Raw genomic sequence first — 13,871 nt, 5'->3', positions numbered from 1 at the left:
TAAATTGATGAGCTACTTTTTGAAATGTGAAATTATCAGCAAAACATTTCATGTAGAGAAATTTCTGAAATTATGACTTACTTAAAAACCAAGCTCATCAAAATCCTTCTCTGCCACAATGTATTTGCAATGCATAACTATCTATCTGCAGGATATACACTAAGACAACCACCTGGGTCACATCCTGCTCTGCTATGATCTTAGTGAAGTGTTGCCAACTCTTCAAATATCTAAATGTACTTATGGCAAATATACTTTTCAGTATTCCAGGCAAGAGGACTGAGGGTGTTGAAAGACATCCTTAAAACCTCATTCAAGTATCTCCCAAAAGGTTATCCTGGAAATAATGTGGTTTGCCTATGTGGAGTCACATACCACATTTTTAAAGCCTAGCTAGATGTCCTCATTCCTCTGATTTATTTTTTCCCTAAGCAAAGTGGAAAACTCCACCCTGTGTTAGAAATACTTGCAACCCAAACCAATGTCAAATATATGCATTATTACAGAGAATTAAGTATATTACTACAGAACATTACATTTTATCTCTATCTATATGAGGCTGGTGAGAGGCCTCGAGCACAAGCCCTATGAGGAGAGGCTGAGGGAGCTGGGGTTGTTTAGCCTGGAAAAGAGGAGGCTCAGGGGAGACCTTATTGCTGTCTACAACTACCTGAAGGGTGGTTGTAGCCAGGAGGAGGTTGGCCTCTTCTCCCAGGCAACCAAGAGGACACAGTCTCAAGGTGCATCAGGGGAAGTTTAGGCTTGAGGTGAGGAGAAAGTTCTTCACTGAGAGTGTTGTTTGCCATTGGAATGGGCTGCCCAGGGAGGTGGTGGAGTCACCATGCCTGGAGGTGGTCAAGAGGGGATTGGACGTGGCACTTGGTGCCATGGTTTAGTCAGGAGGTCTGTGGTGATGGGTTGGACTTGATGATCTTTGAGGTCTCTTCCAACCTTGGTGATTCTGTGGTACGCCTACCTCATTTGTTGGAGTCTTTTAGGACACCTACATATCAAATCTTATATTTATAAAAAATCCAGATGCCAGACACTGGAAATCATACATTGATATACTGTAAAGCTATATTACAAGCCTACTGCCTGGGCTTCACATGTGCATAAACCCTATAGGTACGTAATAATACCACATGGCAAAAGCAGTTTCTTCATACTTTATTTTACAATTTCTCACTAAATATATTTACAGGACATGGAGTTTGCATTAGTGCAAGACACAGTAATGTTGCATAAGTACAAACTGTTGAACTTTTCTAAAAAAAGAAACAAAACCCAAAGAAATAAAGCACTTAACTGATGTCACAGCTAAGTATGTAAAGCAACGTCATTAACTGTGTGAAAATGCTAACAGCATCTTTTCTTCTCATAAACAATTTCTAGAAATGAACCACAAACCAGCATTACAGAGTCCAAACTACTAACCCTTGTACAGTACCAGATCATTTAAAAAGTGATTTTTTTGAAAGCACATACACTGTACTGTGTGGCAGTCTTTTTTTCTACAGATACCGACTTACTCTTTGAATACAAATATGATATGACCTTGGCAGTTTTGAAGAACAAAGTTATCTCAAGATATCAAACATCAGTAACAAACTCTGATAAGCATAGCTTCTTGAGAACTTGCTTTAACAGCATTTCTTCACAGTGATACTTATGAAAGGTTGGAAAAAGATTAGCATAAAATATTTCCATCCTTTTTCAGTTTTTATGCAAAAATCATTACTTTATATTGGTAATTATAAAATTACAAACACTTTCTATAAGTAACTGCATCTGTAGTAATGATAGAAAAAGTTATCAGGAAGATACCTAAAATGAGGCTTGCTTAAAACAATAGTTTGAAGAAAACTTGATAGGCCTTTTAAAAAATAATAGTAAGGAAGGTAACTTAACTTAGAAATAACAACACAGTAGTTTAACAGAAACAACCTACTGGTCAATTAAAAAAAATAAATCTAATTATTTATTAACAAATGTTAAAAAATAAAGAAACTGTATGAGGTGAACTCAACAGTTAAAAAAGAAGTGATGAAACATTTTACTCCTAGTCTTAGTTTTGGCACTTCATTGGAACAATTACTTTACCAAAGACCAAAATAATGTATAAAAGATAGAGGGCTCCTGGATATACCTTGCAAATATAGTACATAGGTACTGGCAAACACAGAAAACAGAATTAGTTAAACATTCCCACAGATTTGCACATGCATGCACTATTTGGAAAACAGCATTGCAGCTATGCTCTTGGCGGTGCCGGTCTTGCATTACTTGGGTATTTCAGGCTGTTTCTTCAGCAGATCTTGTTTCTGATTTAAGTCTTACGAATTCTTTAGCAACCTCATCATTGGTCCTCTGAGAAAGTATTCTAAGAATTGTCAGCCCAGTTTCATCTACAGAGATGTTTCTCAGCAAGGGGTACCAAGAAGCACAGCTCCCTTTCTCTGCTATGTTTTGCAGCTGTATAACTGTCATCCCTATAATGCGATCTTCCCTAGCAAAGCAGTAATCTTTCACTGAAAGGTGAAGTTCGTAGGCTCCAGGCTTATCTTCATTACTCAAAGTACTGCATGGATTAAAAACATGAATTTAGAACAACAAGTTAATTAAATTCCCCCGAGGAATGAACATACTCTGGAAATCTTGTAAAATTTAGTGATAACAGTAGTTCAGTTTTGGTAGTTCTGTTGTGTTGCAAAAGAATATCATTTAGTTTGAAACCTCCTACACAGTTAACCTTTCATGTGCTTCTGATGACATAGCCTCTGTTCTCACTGACCTAAACAGAAACAGAATTCATCATTTGCTCCATATCAGTAATAAACACCATTACCTTTCCGTGGAAAGTACCTAAAACATTCAACTAGTTCTACAACAGACATAACCAAATCTTTAAATTAGCTGCAAAAAAGTAAAGCAAAGCAGTGGTAGCAAGCCTCAAAAGGATATTTGTGGTCAGATTGTGAGAAAATGAACTCTGTTGGGGGGATTAAAGAGAGGGAAAAGGATTTCAGTTATGAAAAGGAAGGGGAATTAAACAGGTGAGAGGTGCTGTAGGAAGTACTATGTTTAAAGCTCCAGGATAGGTTAAAATCTCTTACTGTTTTAGGGCTTACATAATAGAAATAAATAATTGCATTAATATTCAAATGCATATAATGTGGCTTAGGATTTTTTCACGTTCTTACTGTCTTAAGTACAAGAAATTCTAACAATATTTGCATGGAATATGCCATTAACAGACAAGGAAGACTTACAATTGGAAAGTTTCATTGTATTTTGGTGACCACGTATTGCTTTTTGTCTTGGTTCCATGTTTTCTCTTCTTGTCACTTAGGTTAGGACCTAAGAGGCAAACTTCCACAAATGGTCGGAACATAGCTGTTGTTTGCCAGTTCAGCTTATTAAGTGCTACAACTATAAAGAAATAAAATACATTTAGTTAAATAAAATGACTTTGGGAAAGCTCCGATTAATTATCCAGCATGACTTTGTACAGCCAATGAAAGGTGACCTGAGAGATTTCCTATGGCATACCAATACTTGGCAAGCCGAGAGGAACTTTGCCTCTTTGCCAAGTAAGATGTCTGACTATTTTGAGTTACAAGAGCAGCAAATACAAGCATTCATTTTACAAATTCTTGACATTTTCAGCTCTTTTATCTTCTACTCTCACTGTAGTTAACAAATAATTTTATGTTAATCTAAGTGATATTGAGTTTCCTCGGGAATTCAGGTTGTGCAGAACAAGGGCATTTTGTTAAAAATGGAACTCCTAAAGTCTTGGTGCAGTCATTGACCACAACTAAATTATAGGCAATTTAGAAGTGTAACTTGGCACATTTGAATTTACAACCTTGTATGATAAATTCTGTTTACACAGAGAAGCATAGGCAGTACCTACCTGCATAATGCTAACTTCTGCTGATGTTGAGCAAGCAAGGAGTACAGCCCCAATCACCTGAAGCATACTTATAGCTTTACAAGTACTGTAATCCTTTCATTATTGGTATACTTTATTTTGGGTTTAATGCTCAGAGGTATTGGACTTTGTTGCTGCTTTCATTTTAAAATCAGCTGTTTGTAACTTACCTTTCACAGTGACTTTATGCTCACCAGTTCCAGGATGTGTAGAGATCTCCACCTGTATAGATATCTCACCCACTGAGTTATTAGTGCCTTGACCTGAAATAATAATTAGTAGGTTAGCACACTTGCCTTCTCAGTACATCATGAGAAACAGACAATGAAAGCAAAAGAAGGTGAGTGGTATTTTCTCTTAGAAACATTGAGAAATTTCTGACATATATTTCATGTTGTTAAAAATGTTAGAATTAGTTAGAAATTCATCAGTGATTTTGCCACAAAAGTACCTAGTAATTGCAAATGTCTATGTAAAGGGCCTCAATATGATAAAAAAGGCCCCTTTCATCTGGAATTTTCCATTCTGGTTGTCATTAGGTGTTTTTGCATCTTGAAATGCAAAAGTTGGTGGTTTCATTGAGTGTTGTTTGCATGTACACCTCAAAAATCTTATTGTAAGCACACATTTGCAAAGTAATTTCTGTGCTGATACTGATGAAGCCTTTGCTAAAGGTTGTGTCTGAGCAAACTACTGAAGTTCTGCAGTAACACAGGCATGGGAGCTTAAAGAAGAAAGGGATGTAGGGATGGCAGAGGAGACAGGAAGTTAATTTTGAGGGCTTTTACTTACAAGCACCAGATCATATTCTAAGTCAATTTGCAAACAATGATTCCCTGAAAAGACTTTCAATCCTTGAAAGGCCTTTTAATGCATCAGATTATAACAATACAAACAAAATCAGATGTGGTTACTTGTTTTTGCACTGAATAACTGAGCGTGTTGACCTCTGAACTGTGCACTTGTTCCCCAGTCTAATTTCTGTGAACCATATATTAAAGCAAATGTCTATCCTATTATAAGTGGCTACTATTTCTGTGGGTTAGCATAGGAAAGAGTCTATCCTCTTTCTGTTTACACAGAATGTCCTTACCCACTAGTTCCCCATCTATCTATATGTGCCAATTACTTGTTTTAGCCTTTAGCTTAAAAACACACCAAATGAAAACCCTTTTAGAAGAAATCAGGAATGTTTCAAAAGAAAACAATTTGCATTATCATTAGATAATGTATGCTGCAGTCTGTGTGTGATGGCAACAATGGAACATACTTGTTAGGCTGTAGATAAAGACACATTATACTATACTAAGATAGAAATCTACAAATCTATAAGATACGTCTTGTTCTGTTTCCCTGATATTAAGTATGCAAAGCATATCCTTGCAAAGGTGTCCTGGCTGACCTTGTCCTTTCCTTGTCCTAGTAGTCCATAACTCACAACAGTGCTCTAAGCACTCATATACCTCATTAGTCCTATATGTATAGTCCTGCTTGATACAGTTATGAACTTTGTGTGAAATCTCACACAGTTTTATACTGAAAACAGCTGACATAAAAATTCCTCTGCATTTCACTATTGCTGAGGAAACTTCCTGCAGCAGAAAATCTCAGCCAGCAGAGAGAATTTCTAGTGGAGTCTGGAGTTTTCTCTCCATCCTGCTAAACTAACTAGAGGTAAAATTCTAGGACATTCAGTATTTGCTTATGGCAGCTCTTGTTGAAGAAGTCAAGGACTATGGCACTTAATTTTAAAGTCTCTGATCTGTCTGCTTCTGCTTTTTGTTTTCTTCCTTACTACCAGTTCTTGTAAAGTCCCAGCAGGAATTAGTGATTCTGATTGCAATATAGAAAGTTCTGTTTACACTACCACATCAAACAAGTTTGTTTAACTGACAACAAATATCCAGCCCTGCATTGCAGAGGATGACTACACATTTCTTCCTTTAGTGCTATAATATAACTCATTATATTTGAAAACTGCTTCCACTCTAAACCCTGCTTTGGATTATTTATGAATCAAAACACAACATCCTCTTCTAGGTGGTTTTTAAAGTGATCACCTTCATTTAGACTGCAGTCATTCTATTGCAGCAAACAAATTCTAAAGGTGTTTGGCTGTCCTCTGGCCAAAGATACTGGCTCCTCAGTGAGCAAGACCAGTCACCTTTGATTCATGCCTTATTTAGCACCTGGAATATTGTCAATGTGGTAGATGTTACAACCCAAATTATTGTGACAGAACAGATTCATTTTGGACTAAGGACATAGTCAAATATTTCTTCATAATGATAGTCATATTGGCTACGTTTACACAAAGAAACTACTTCCTCTATCTTCTATTCCTTAGCAGGTACCTTTGGAGAAATATGAGCTTGTGGACTTTGGTAGAGAAAACAGCAGAAAATACAAGTGGAAAAATTAATCATATCTATTTTGTAAAAATAAAACAGAAAGTTCCTATATTCTCTAGAATAATATTCCTGCTAAATGCAAGAGACTCTATTGAATCAGTCTGTGATTGTGCATAGAAGCAGGTTTCTGTGAGAGAGGACCTTTGTCCTGCATGAATCCTTCAGCAGCAAAAAGTTTTTTCTTTCAGGAAGACTATGGAAACTATCTTCTAGGTTTGCATGAAAAAAAGAGCCCAGCAGAAATAAATGGGATTCACAGAAAATGAACTAGCATAAAACTTAAAAATAGTGTAAGACTGAAATAGCAGGAGCAGAATCTCTGATGGAGTGTACTTGACAGTTGCTCTGAAGGTTGGGGCATGGAAAATGCGATGCTTTCATAATTTCTTGAGCTAGGCTCGTCAATGGACTGCTCACAGTTCTCAGCTCTGACTCTCAAACTACCACAGTTACAGTGCTATGAGTGTGTAAGACAGCAAAGTTTGTGTATGTAATTACTTTAGCTATGCCCTATTCATATATTCTAATACAAACATAGGGAAGCTTACATAATGACACAAAATTCTCATCCAATTCTTATGGCAGATAGATTTCAGTATTCCTAAGGTTGGAAGGGATGACCTCAAAGATCATAAAGTCCAACCTGTCACCCCAGACCTCATGACTAGAGTAGAGAGGACACTACTGCCCACTGGAGGCTTTGAACTCACAACCTTCTCATTAAGGGTCTGATGCACTACCAACTGAGCCACTTGAAGGATTTGTTGTGCCTGAAAAGGTATTGCCTGACCTGTCTGTTTAACAAAGTTAGTTTTTATCTGGTATTGAATTTAAACAAATGCTATCACCAAGCTTGCAATCTCTTCTATTTACAGTTCAGTATAGAAAAATCTGGCAGGTATAAAAAGTATAACACAACAGCCTCAAAAACTGTGCGGTGAAAACCAGTAATTGGATGGTGTAAAAACATCAGACAGAATTACACAGTACTGAAAGCCAAGAAAGAAAAAAATCTGTCCCTGCACTCAGCCATGCAAGCCCTCTCTACGATCAGCTCTGTGCCCGTAGTACAGAGTTTGAAAATGGTTGTGCAATTCTAGGTTAACAAATCATTTCATGCTGGGGAATATCAGCTACTTTATCTTCTAACTTATAAGTGCAATTTTTTCTTTTGAAACTGCCTTTTTTTTTTTTTTCTTCTTTCTTCATTCATCATATCTTCCTGTTGGTAGTTTCATATAAGACCCTCAAGTCTGGAGAAGGCTTTAGCTGAGGGTCTGTTTCTCACAGTATAAAGAATAAAAGACGTTAGCAAACTGTGCATCTGCTATTAAGAACATGCTTGCAAAAAGACATTCTTTTTATACTTCCAAGTCACCTAGTAACAAAAGAGAAGAAGAAAGGAATGCTTTTATTGTTCTTCAGCTAGGGATATATTCTTTTTGTTTCATCCAATAACAACTACAGCTTTAATAAACAACAGATTTAATTTCATTTTCTTGAGGTTGATTTATTTATTTACATCCCTCCCCCCCCCCCCCTTTTTTTTTTTTACTGTTGAATTCCAGAAACAATTGTTAAAATATTTGTGGTCTGTGCAGCATCCATTCTTGCTTGGTGGTGCTTGCAGGGATATTTCTAACTATGCAGTCATAGTATAAAAGTACAACTCACTGTTATTTTTCTTTTTTTTTCAAAATATTTGAGGACAATACACAGATGTTCTTATGCCTTCCATTGTGTCTATGAGCCCTTCCCCAAACTTGCATTGCAGTTGCAATGCTCATAGGCCTTGACTGGAAACTTGTATGTTATTCCAAAGTGAGTTAGACTACAGAATACAAAATTAACCAGGTTGGAAAAGACCTTTGAGATCATTGAGTCCAACCTACCATCCAACACCATCTAATCAACTAAACCATGGTACTAAGTGCCTCATCCCATCTCTTCTCAGCCACTTCCAGAGATGGTGACTCCCTGGGCAGCCCATTCCAATGGCCAATCACTCTTTCAGAGAAGAACTTCCTCCTAACATCCAGCCTAAACCTTCCCTGGTGCAGCTTGAGACTGTGTCCTCTTGTTCTGGTGCTGGTTGCCTTGGAGAAGAGACCAACACCACCCCCACCACCCTCCCCGGATACAACCTCCCTTCAGGTAGTTGTAGACAGCAAGAAGGTCTGCCCTGAGCCTCCTCTTCTCCAGGCTAAACAACTCCAGCTCTCTCAGCCTCTCCTCATAAGGCTGTGCTCCAAACCCCTCCCCAGCTTTGTTGCCCTTCTCTGGACACATTCCACCAACTCAACATCTTTCCTAAACTGAGGGGCCCAGACCTGGACACAGTACTCAAGGTGTGGCCTAACCAGTGCTGAGTACAGGGATGAGTTGCCTGCTCCTGCTGGCCACACTATTCCTGATGTAGGCCAGGATGCCATTGGCCTTCTTGGCCACCTGGGCACACTGCTGGCTCGTGTTCAGCCTACTGTCAACGAGGTGGATTTTTTTTGTTTGGTTGGTTTGTTCCCCTCACCCCGCTGCTAGTTTATAGATCTGTTAAGCTTAAGTTGTTGGAGTTAAATTGAGTTGTCAAGAGCTGGATGTAGTAATCTAAGTGATTTCTTCTGTACATGTGTTAGAGAAAAGGAAGGCAAGCAGGGAAACCTGCTTTGTAGTGATAACCATGCTTACTGCAATACATGCTTCGGTTCAAGAAGTTGCTGCACTGTTGATAATTGTTTTGGGGATTCTGAGAACCAAGTTCAGCTAAGTGGTGACTGACTTTCAGCAACCATTCTCTCACTGAAAAAAATCAGAAGTTTCTATTGGATTAGAAAACATAAATCAGCTATCAGAAGAATGTCTTGGTGTGAAGCTATTAAAGTTCACAGAGATTCTGCAGCATCTGTAAGCCTCTCCACTTTACAAAGCCACACTATCAAAACATTCTCTCCTATTTGAATTTCTGTAATGTCAGAGTGATATTAAGAACTCAGACAGCATAACATAAAACCAGAATATTTAATGTGTGTAGAAACTACTGGTTTGAGTGTCAGGGGGAAATTGCCAATTAAGGCCTTCCCTTTCACCTCTGCATGTAAGCCATGCTGCACATGATGTGGGCTGGCAATTGCACAACTCCATTGTGACTCTTATCTGTAGTCACCCCTATGCCTGTATGGTGAGAAACCAGGGGTGAGCCAGCTTGGATGTGGGAGGTAAGTATCCAATTAGCATCAGCCATCTATATGTATGTGTATACATACACATTTATATACACACACACACAGAGAAGTCCAATTTTTTAACCTGGCAACACAGAGGCAAGTTATAGCATCTCGTGTTACGAGGTTTATGTAGTGAATACTTCACTGATATAATTAAGAAACTAAAGTTTAACACTGGTGGATACCTGTAGCTTGTGTTAATTTTCCTTAAGACTAAAAAGAAACTGTAATATACCACTTATTTCTAATTTAGGAGGTTTACTGCTTCATTTAAACAGAGACATTTTCTGTTGTGACAGCCTCTTGAGTGAATGTTTTGTAGAAACCCTTCACTAGCTTTCTGCCACTATTCTGAATGAATTTATTTTTATATAAGCATGGGCTAGAGTACTTCTTTTAGTTGCAATTCTGCAAGTTTCTTCATTGTTCTTGTGGTTTCTTTTTTTGTTACTATACATTCATTGAAATTTTGTGCTGATTTCTGAAGCTGATAATGCAGGTCTGCTTCCCCCCTCCCCCCCCAACTTCATGCAATAAGGTTGTGTAACACATGATTGTGACCTCAATTTCAAACTACAGAGCAGGGATTACTTCTTGAGTTAAATTCTGTCTGAATTATAGGTTATGAGAGAACTGGAAACGCTCTGTAGGACATAGAATTCATGATAGAATACAGACACAGCTTTCAAAATATGACAGTTAATAATAACAGTTTTGACACAATATGGCAGAAGAAAACCAAAAATCTCCTTTTTCATTTATAAGAGCTGGCAAATTGCTTTTATTTTCTATAATCTGATGCTGTCTATCTGCCTGCCTAAACTTAATGCTTTCTAAATTAACTATCAGTTTAGTATTTGAATCTTATTCCATATATTTAAGAAGATAGTGAGGTTTTGCTTGGAATTGAATTTTGGCTTGGCAAAAGAATTTATCTTCATTTTTGATCATGTAATTGCCCTCAATTGCATCATAAAACAAACAATGCTTCTGTTACAGTTACTCATTCTCATTAGGTATATATTTTTAATTCTGCTTATTATCTCATTTTCAGATGCTTCTCCCCCTTTTAGCTTTCAGTTGTCCAGCAGAAGAACAAAGAAATTTGATACAAATTAGCTGATGTGAAAGAACAGCATTTTCTGCAGCCATTTAAACACACTAGTAGGGACTGTAGCATGAGCTCAGTGTTGCCAGATGAGTATTGATTTTTCTGCTTATGTAATACAAACTCTTTAAAGTCAGTCTAAAAACTGTATTGCAGTTCTGCCACTCTGGATTGTTATGTTGCATACTGCACAACAACAGGAGCATTCTCTAATGAGGTTTATAAAACTAAGATGATGTAAACTTAGTAGAAAAAGAAACATTTCTCTGACTATTTACAATAAGTAACAGTGGCATTTGCTTTAGAGAAATTAGTGGCAATAAAAGAGAGCAAATTCAGGATACTAATGTTTGAGGTGTTATCTTTATGTAGTTATTATTCAATATGCTATTTTCTTTAGATTTGAAGCACTCTTCATTGCTTTAATTACATCTGCCTATGGATTATGGATTCGTTACCTGGACAAATATGAGGGCTAACTGAAAGCTGATTGTACTTCAGAGGAAGTTCCTGAGATGGAAACAGGATCAATTTTAACTAAATGCTAATGAAATGGCTACACTTGTGAGGCTGGAGGATGTAATAGATGAGGTTTTAGCTCTTTTAAATGAGACATGATGATGAGAAGCTATGAGTTACTTTTCCTTAACTTTAATTCCCAGTGGCTACACTTCTGTTAAAACTGGTGTGAAAATGTAGGCATGCTAATGTTTGCACAGAGATGAACACAGACCTCAGGCTGAAATCATGATGAAAATCAGAATACTATAACCTATGGTTTATGATTTATAAAAGCTCTCTGCTTATGGCTACGACTTGTATGCTTTTTTTTTCTCCTGAAGTTACAATGAAAGTGTGCATAAGAAAAAGCAAAATATACTAGTAATTAATAACGTTCTGCCTAAGTCCATATTGCTAATATTTGAAAGTGGGAGAAAAAAGAGTTTCAAAGTAATTTTCTCACTTGTAGTGTAGGAGTTATTAACAGACATCCTCAGTCTAATATGGAAACTGCCTAGGAACATATTCCTTAGAATTAATCTTGGGGCAATCTGCAAAACTAGTATTTCATGTTTCTTATACTGTGAGTAACATACTGTACTTCAGAGGTAAAAAGAATCGATTTCCAGCCTAACTGCCCAATTTTTGATTCTGGTGCGTGGGAGCAGGGGAATTCTTTATAGATCAGCAAACTGTTTTCTTTCCCAGTCATATTGAATGGCAAGCAGGCTATCCTATTGATAGTGCTGATAGGCACTGCTCATAGAGAGCTATGGGACTCATGTAAAGTGACAAGCTGATAAACATGCTGCCTCCCCAGATAAGCTCCACTGACTGACTGCAGGTGATAAGGGATAGCATCACATGGGCAAATTTATGACAGGAAACTCTAAAATACCACAGTGTTTGGAGAATGTGATTGGCAATCAGTCTTTTAAACATTTAAAGTATAAATTGACATACTTCTACCTCTGTTATTGTTCACTTACTTTGAGACTTCTGAGTGTCTATAAATTTCTTTATCAAGGAGTCAGTCGTTTGCGTGTAAAGGCTAAGAGCGTATTTCAGAGACTGCAGGTCTGGGCTCTTTTCCAGGAAGTTCTTTTTCAGTCCACTTCCCCCAGCGTGGAAGTATTGCTAAAAGGGAAAACAAACAGGTTCTTCAGAGAGAGGCCTCAGTTACAGACATGCATTTTGAAGTAAAATTCATATGCAAACTTTTAAAAGTAACACCTGGCATATGTAGCTAGATTTCTGATTACAGCAGTAGAGACAAATGTCATTGTATCTATTGCACAGCTTCCTTCAAAGGCAAAACTTTAAGCCTTGTGGGAGATAAAAATACAAAAACCCCTTAATTTTTGCCTTCATGATCTCAAGTATGTATATGGCAAAACTATATATATATACACACCATATGCACACCCCCCCCCCCCCTATATATATATTTGCAGGGTTCTTCTAGTTTGTGGAAAGTGTAATAAGTTTTAATTCTTTAACTAAAAAAAATCAAGTCATGGATTACAGCACAAGTCAAGAACAGACTCTTTCTGCAGGACAGGGGAAATTTGTCAAAATTTAAAAAAAAGGAGAATTCTAGAATATGAAGTTTTGGATTTTGCATTGTAATTGTGCCTGAAGTGATGATTATGCTTTGAGAAATGATTAGAAATTCCATGAGAGAGTCCACATTGATTATCTTTTTTTCATTCCAATTTTGACTTGTTATACTGTGGATATGTAGTAAATGTATGTCTCATCCTTCAGTTACCACACTAGGGGTTTCCTCCACTCTGAAAGGAAGAGGATGTAAGAGAAGAGGAGCTCATCTGTTGGTACTGCCCTTGAACAAGCAGAGTAAATTTCCTGTCAACTGGACATTGAATTTAAAACAGTGCAGGGTAGCATGTGGTATTAAAAGTTTTGTTGTCTGGTGTGCTATAAAGATCATGTCATAGGTGTTTGCAGGAGAGTACAGCTAGTAATAACCACATTTTACAGGCTTAGTGTCATCACTATGTGAGAAAAAGAGGCTGCGCAGCAATGTAATAAGGATTTAGCGCAGCTGCTTCAGCTGCACTAACTCTAAACTTTAAAGAAACACAAGAATCAGATAAGCTTTGGCCATCCATTTCTTCAAGTGAATATGTTCTGTCTGCAACTGATAAAATCATTTTTCTAACTCTTCTTCAAGCAGACTATTAAACGCTTGCTTTCAAGTCAATACAAGGAACTCGGGATCAAATGCTTCTTGATGTATTCAAGGGACCTTTGTGATTCTAAGGGACCATTCTATACTAGAGTCTGTTGTTTGTCAGTCATATTTCTGGTCATTCCAGCACAGAACAGGAAAACATGTAAAGCTGTACCTTTATAGTAGCTAGTGCTACTTCCATTATTGCACACTGCCTCAAGGTCAGGCTTCTGGCTTCCTCTCGAATCACATGGTCCTGCAAAGCAAGTGAAAACTGCAGTTGATTTTGAAAGAGAGAGAGAGTGCTGTGGCCAGTCTGCTCTTGGCAACACATAGCCAAACCCACCAAATGTCTCTCAAGCGCCTATGATTAACAGGGATTAATTCAGCTTCAGACTTTTTTACAATAAATTACAACCAAGAGCAGTAACATTATAATCTGTGTTTCCAAGAAATAAAGAAAAGGAACCAATGTTTAATACTAAGCATCCCTGTAGCT

General features: G+C 37.4%; 1 protein-coding gene across 1 annotated transcript in view; it reads right to left on the bottom strand.

Annotated features, from left to right (window-relative positions):
* Nucleotides 1-1,160: 1,160 nt before the first annotated feature.
* UNC13C (unc-13 homolog C) overlaps nucleotides 1,161-13,871 on the bottom strand; it is a 148,314-nt gene continuing 135,603 nt past the window's right edge. The window contains exons 29-33 of the mRNA XM_068143868.1: nucleotides 13,548-13,628; nucleotides 12,168-12,315; nucleotides 4,108-4,200; nucleotides 3,273-3,432; nucleotides 1,161-2,581 (exon numbers count right to left, since the gene is read on the bottom strand). Coding sequence (XP_067999969.1) covers nucleotides 2,296-2,581; nucleotides 3,273-3,432; nucleotides 4,108-4,200; nucleotides 12,168-12,315; nucleotides 13,548-13,628 — 768 coding nt within the window. The 3' untranslated portion in view covers nucleotides 1,161-2,295. The remainder of the gene's footprint in view (nucleotides 2,582-3,272; nucleotides 3,433-4,107; nucleotides 4,201-12,167; nucleotides 12,316-13,547; nucleotides 13,629-13,871) is intronic.

This window comes from Melanerpes formicivorus, unplaced genomic scaffold, assembly GCF_026170545.1.
Source record: "Melanerpes formicivorus ecotype bairdi unplaced genomic scaffold, bMelFor1.0.p_v2 SCAF_10, whole genome shotgun sequence".
Taxonomy (NCBI): domain Eukaryota; kingdom Metazoa; phylum Chordata; class Aves; order Piciformes; family Picidae; genus Melanerpes; species Melanerpes formicivorus.
Note: the sequence above shows the minus strand (reverse complement) of the source record. Positions and strands in the feature narration are given on the sequence as shown.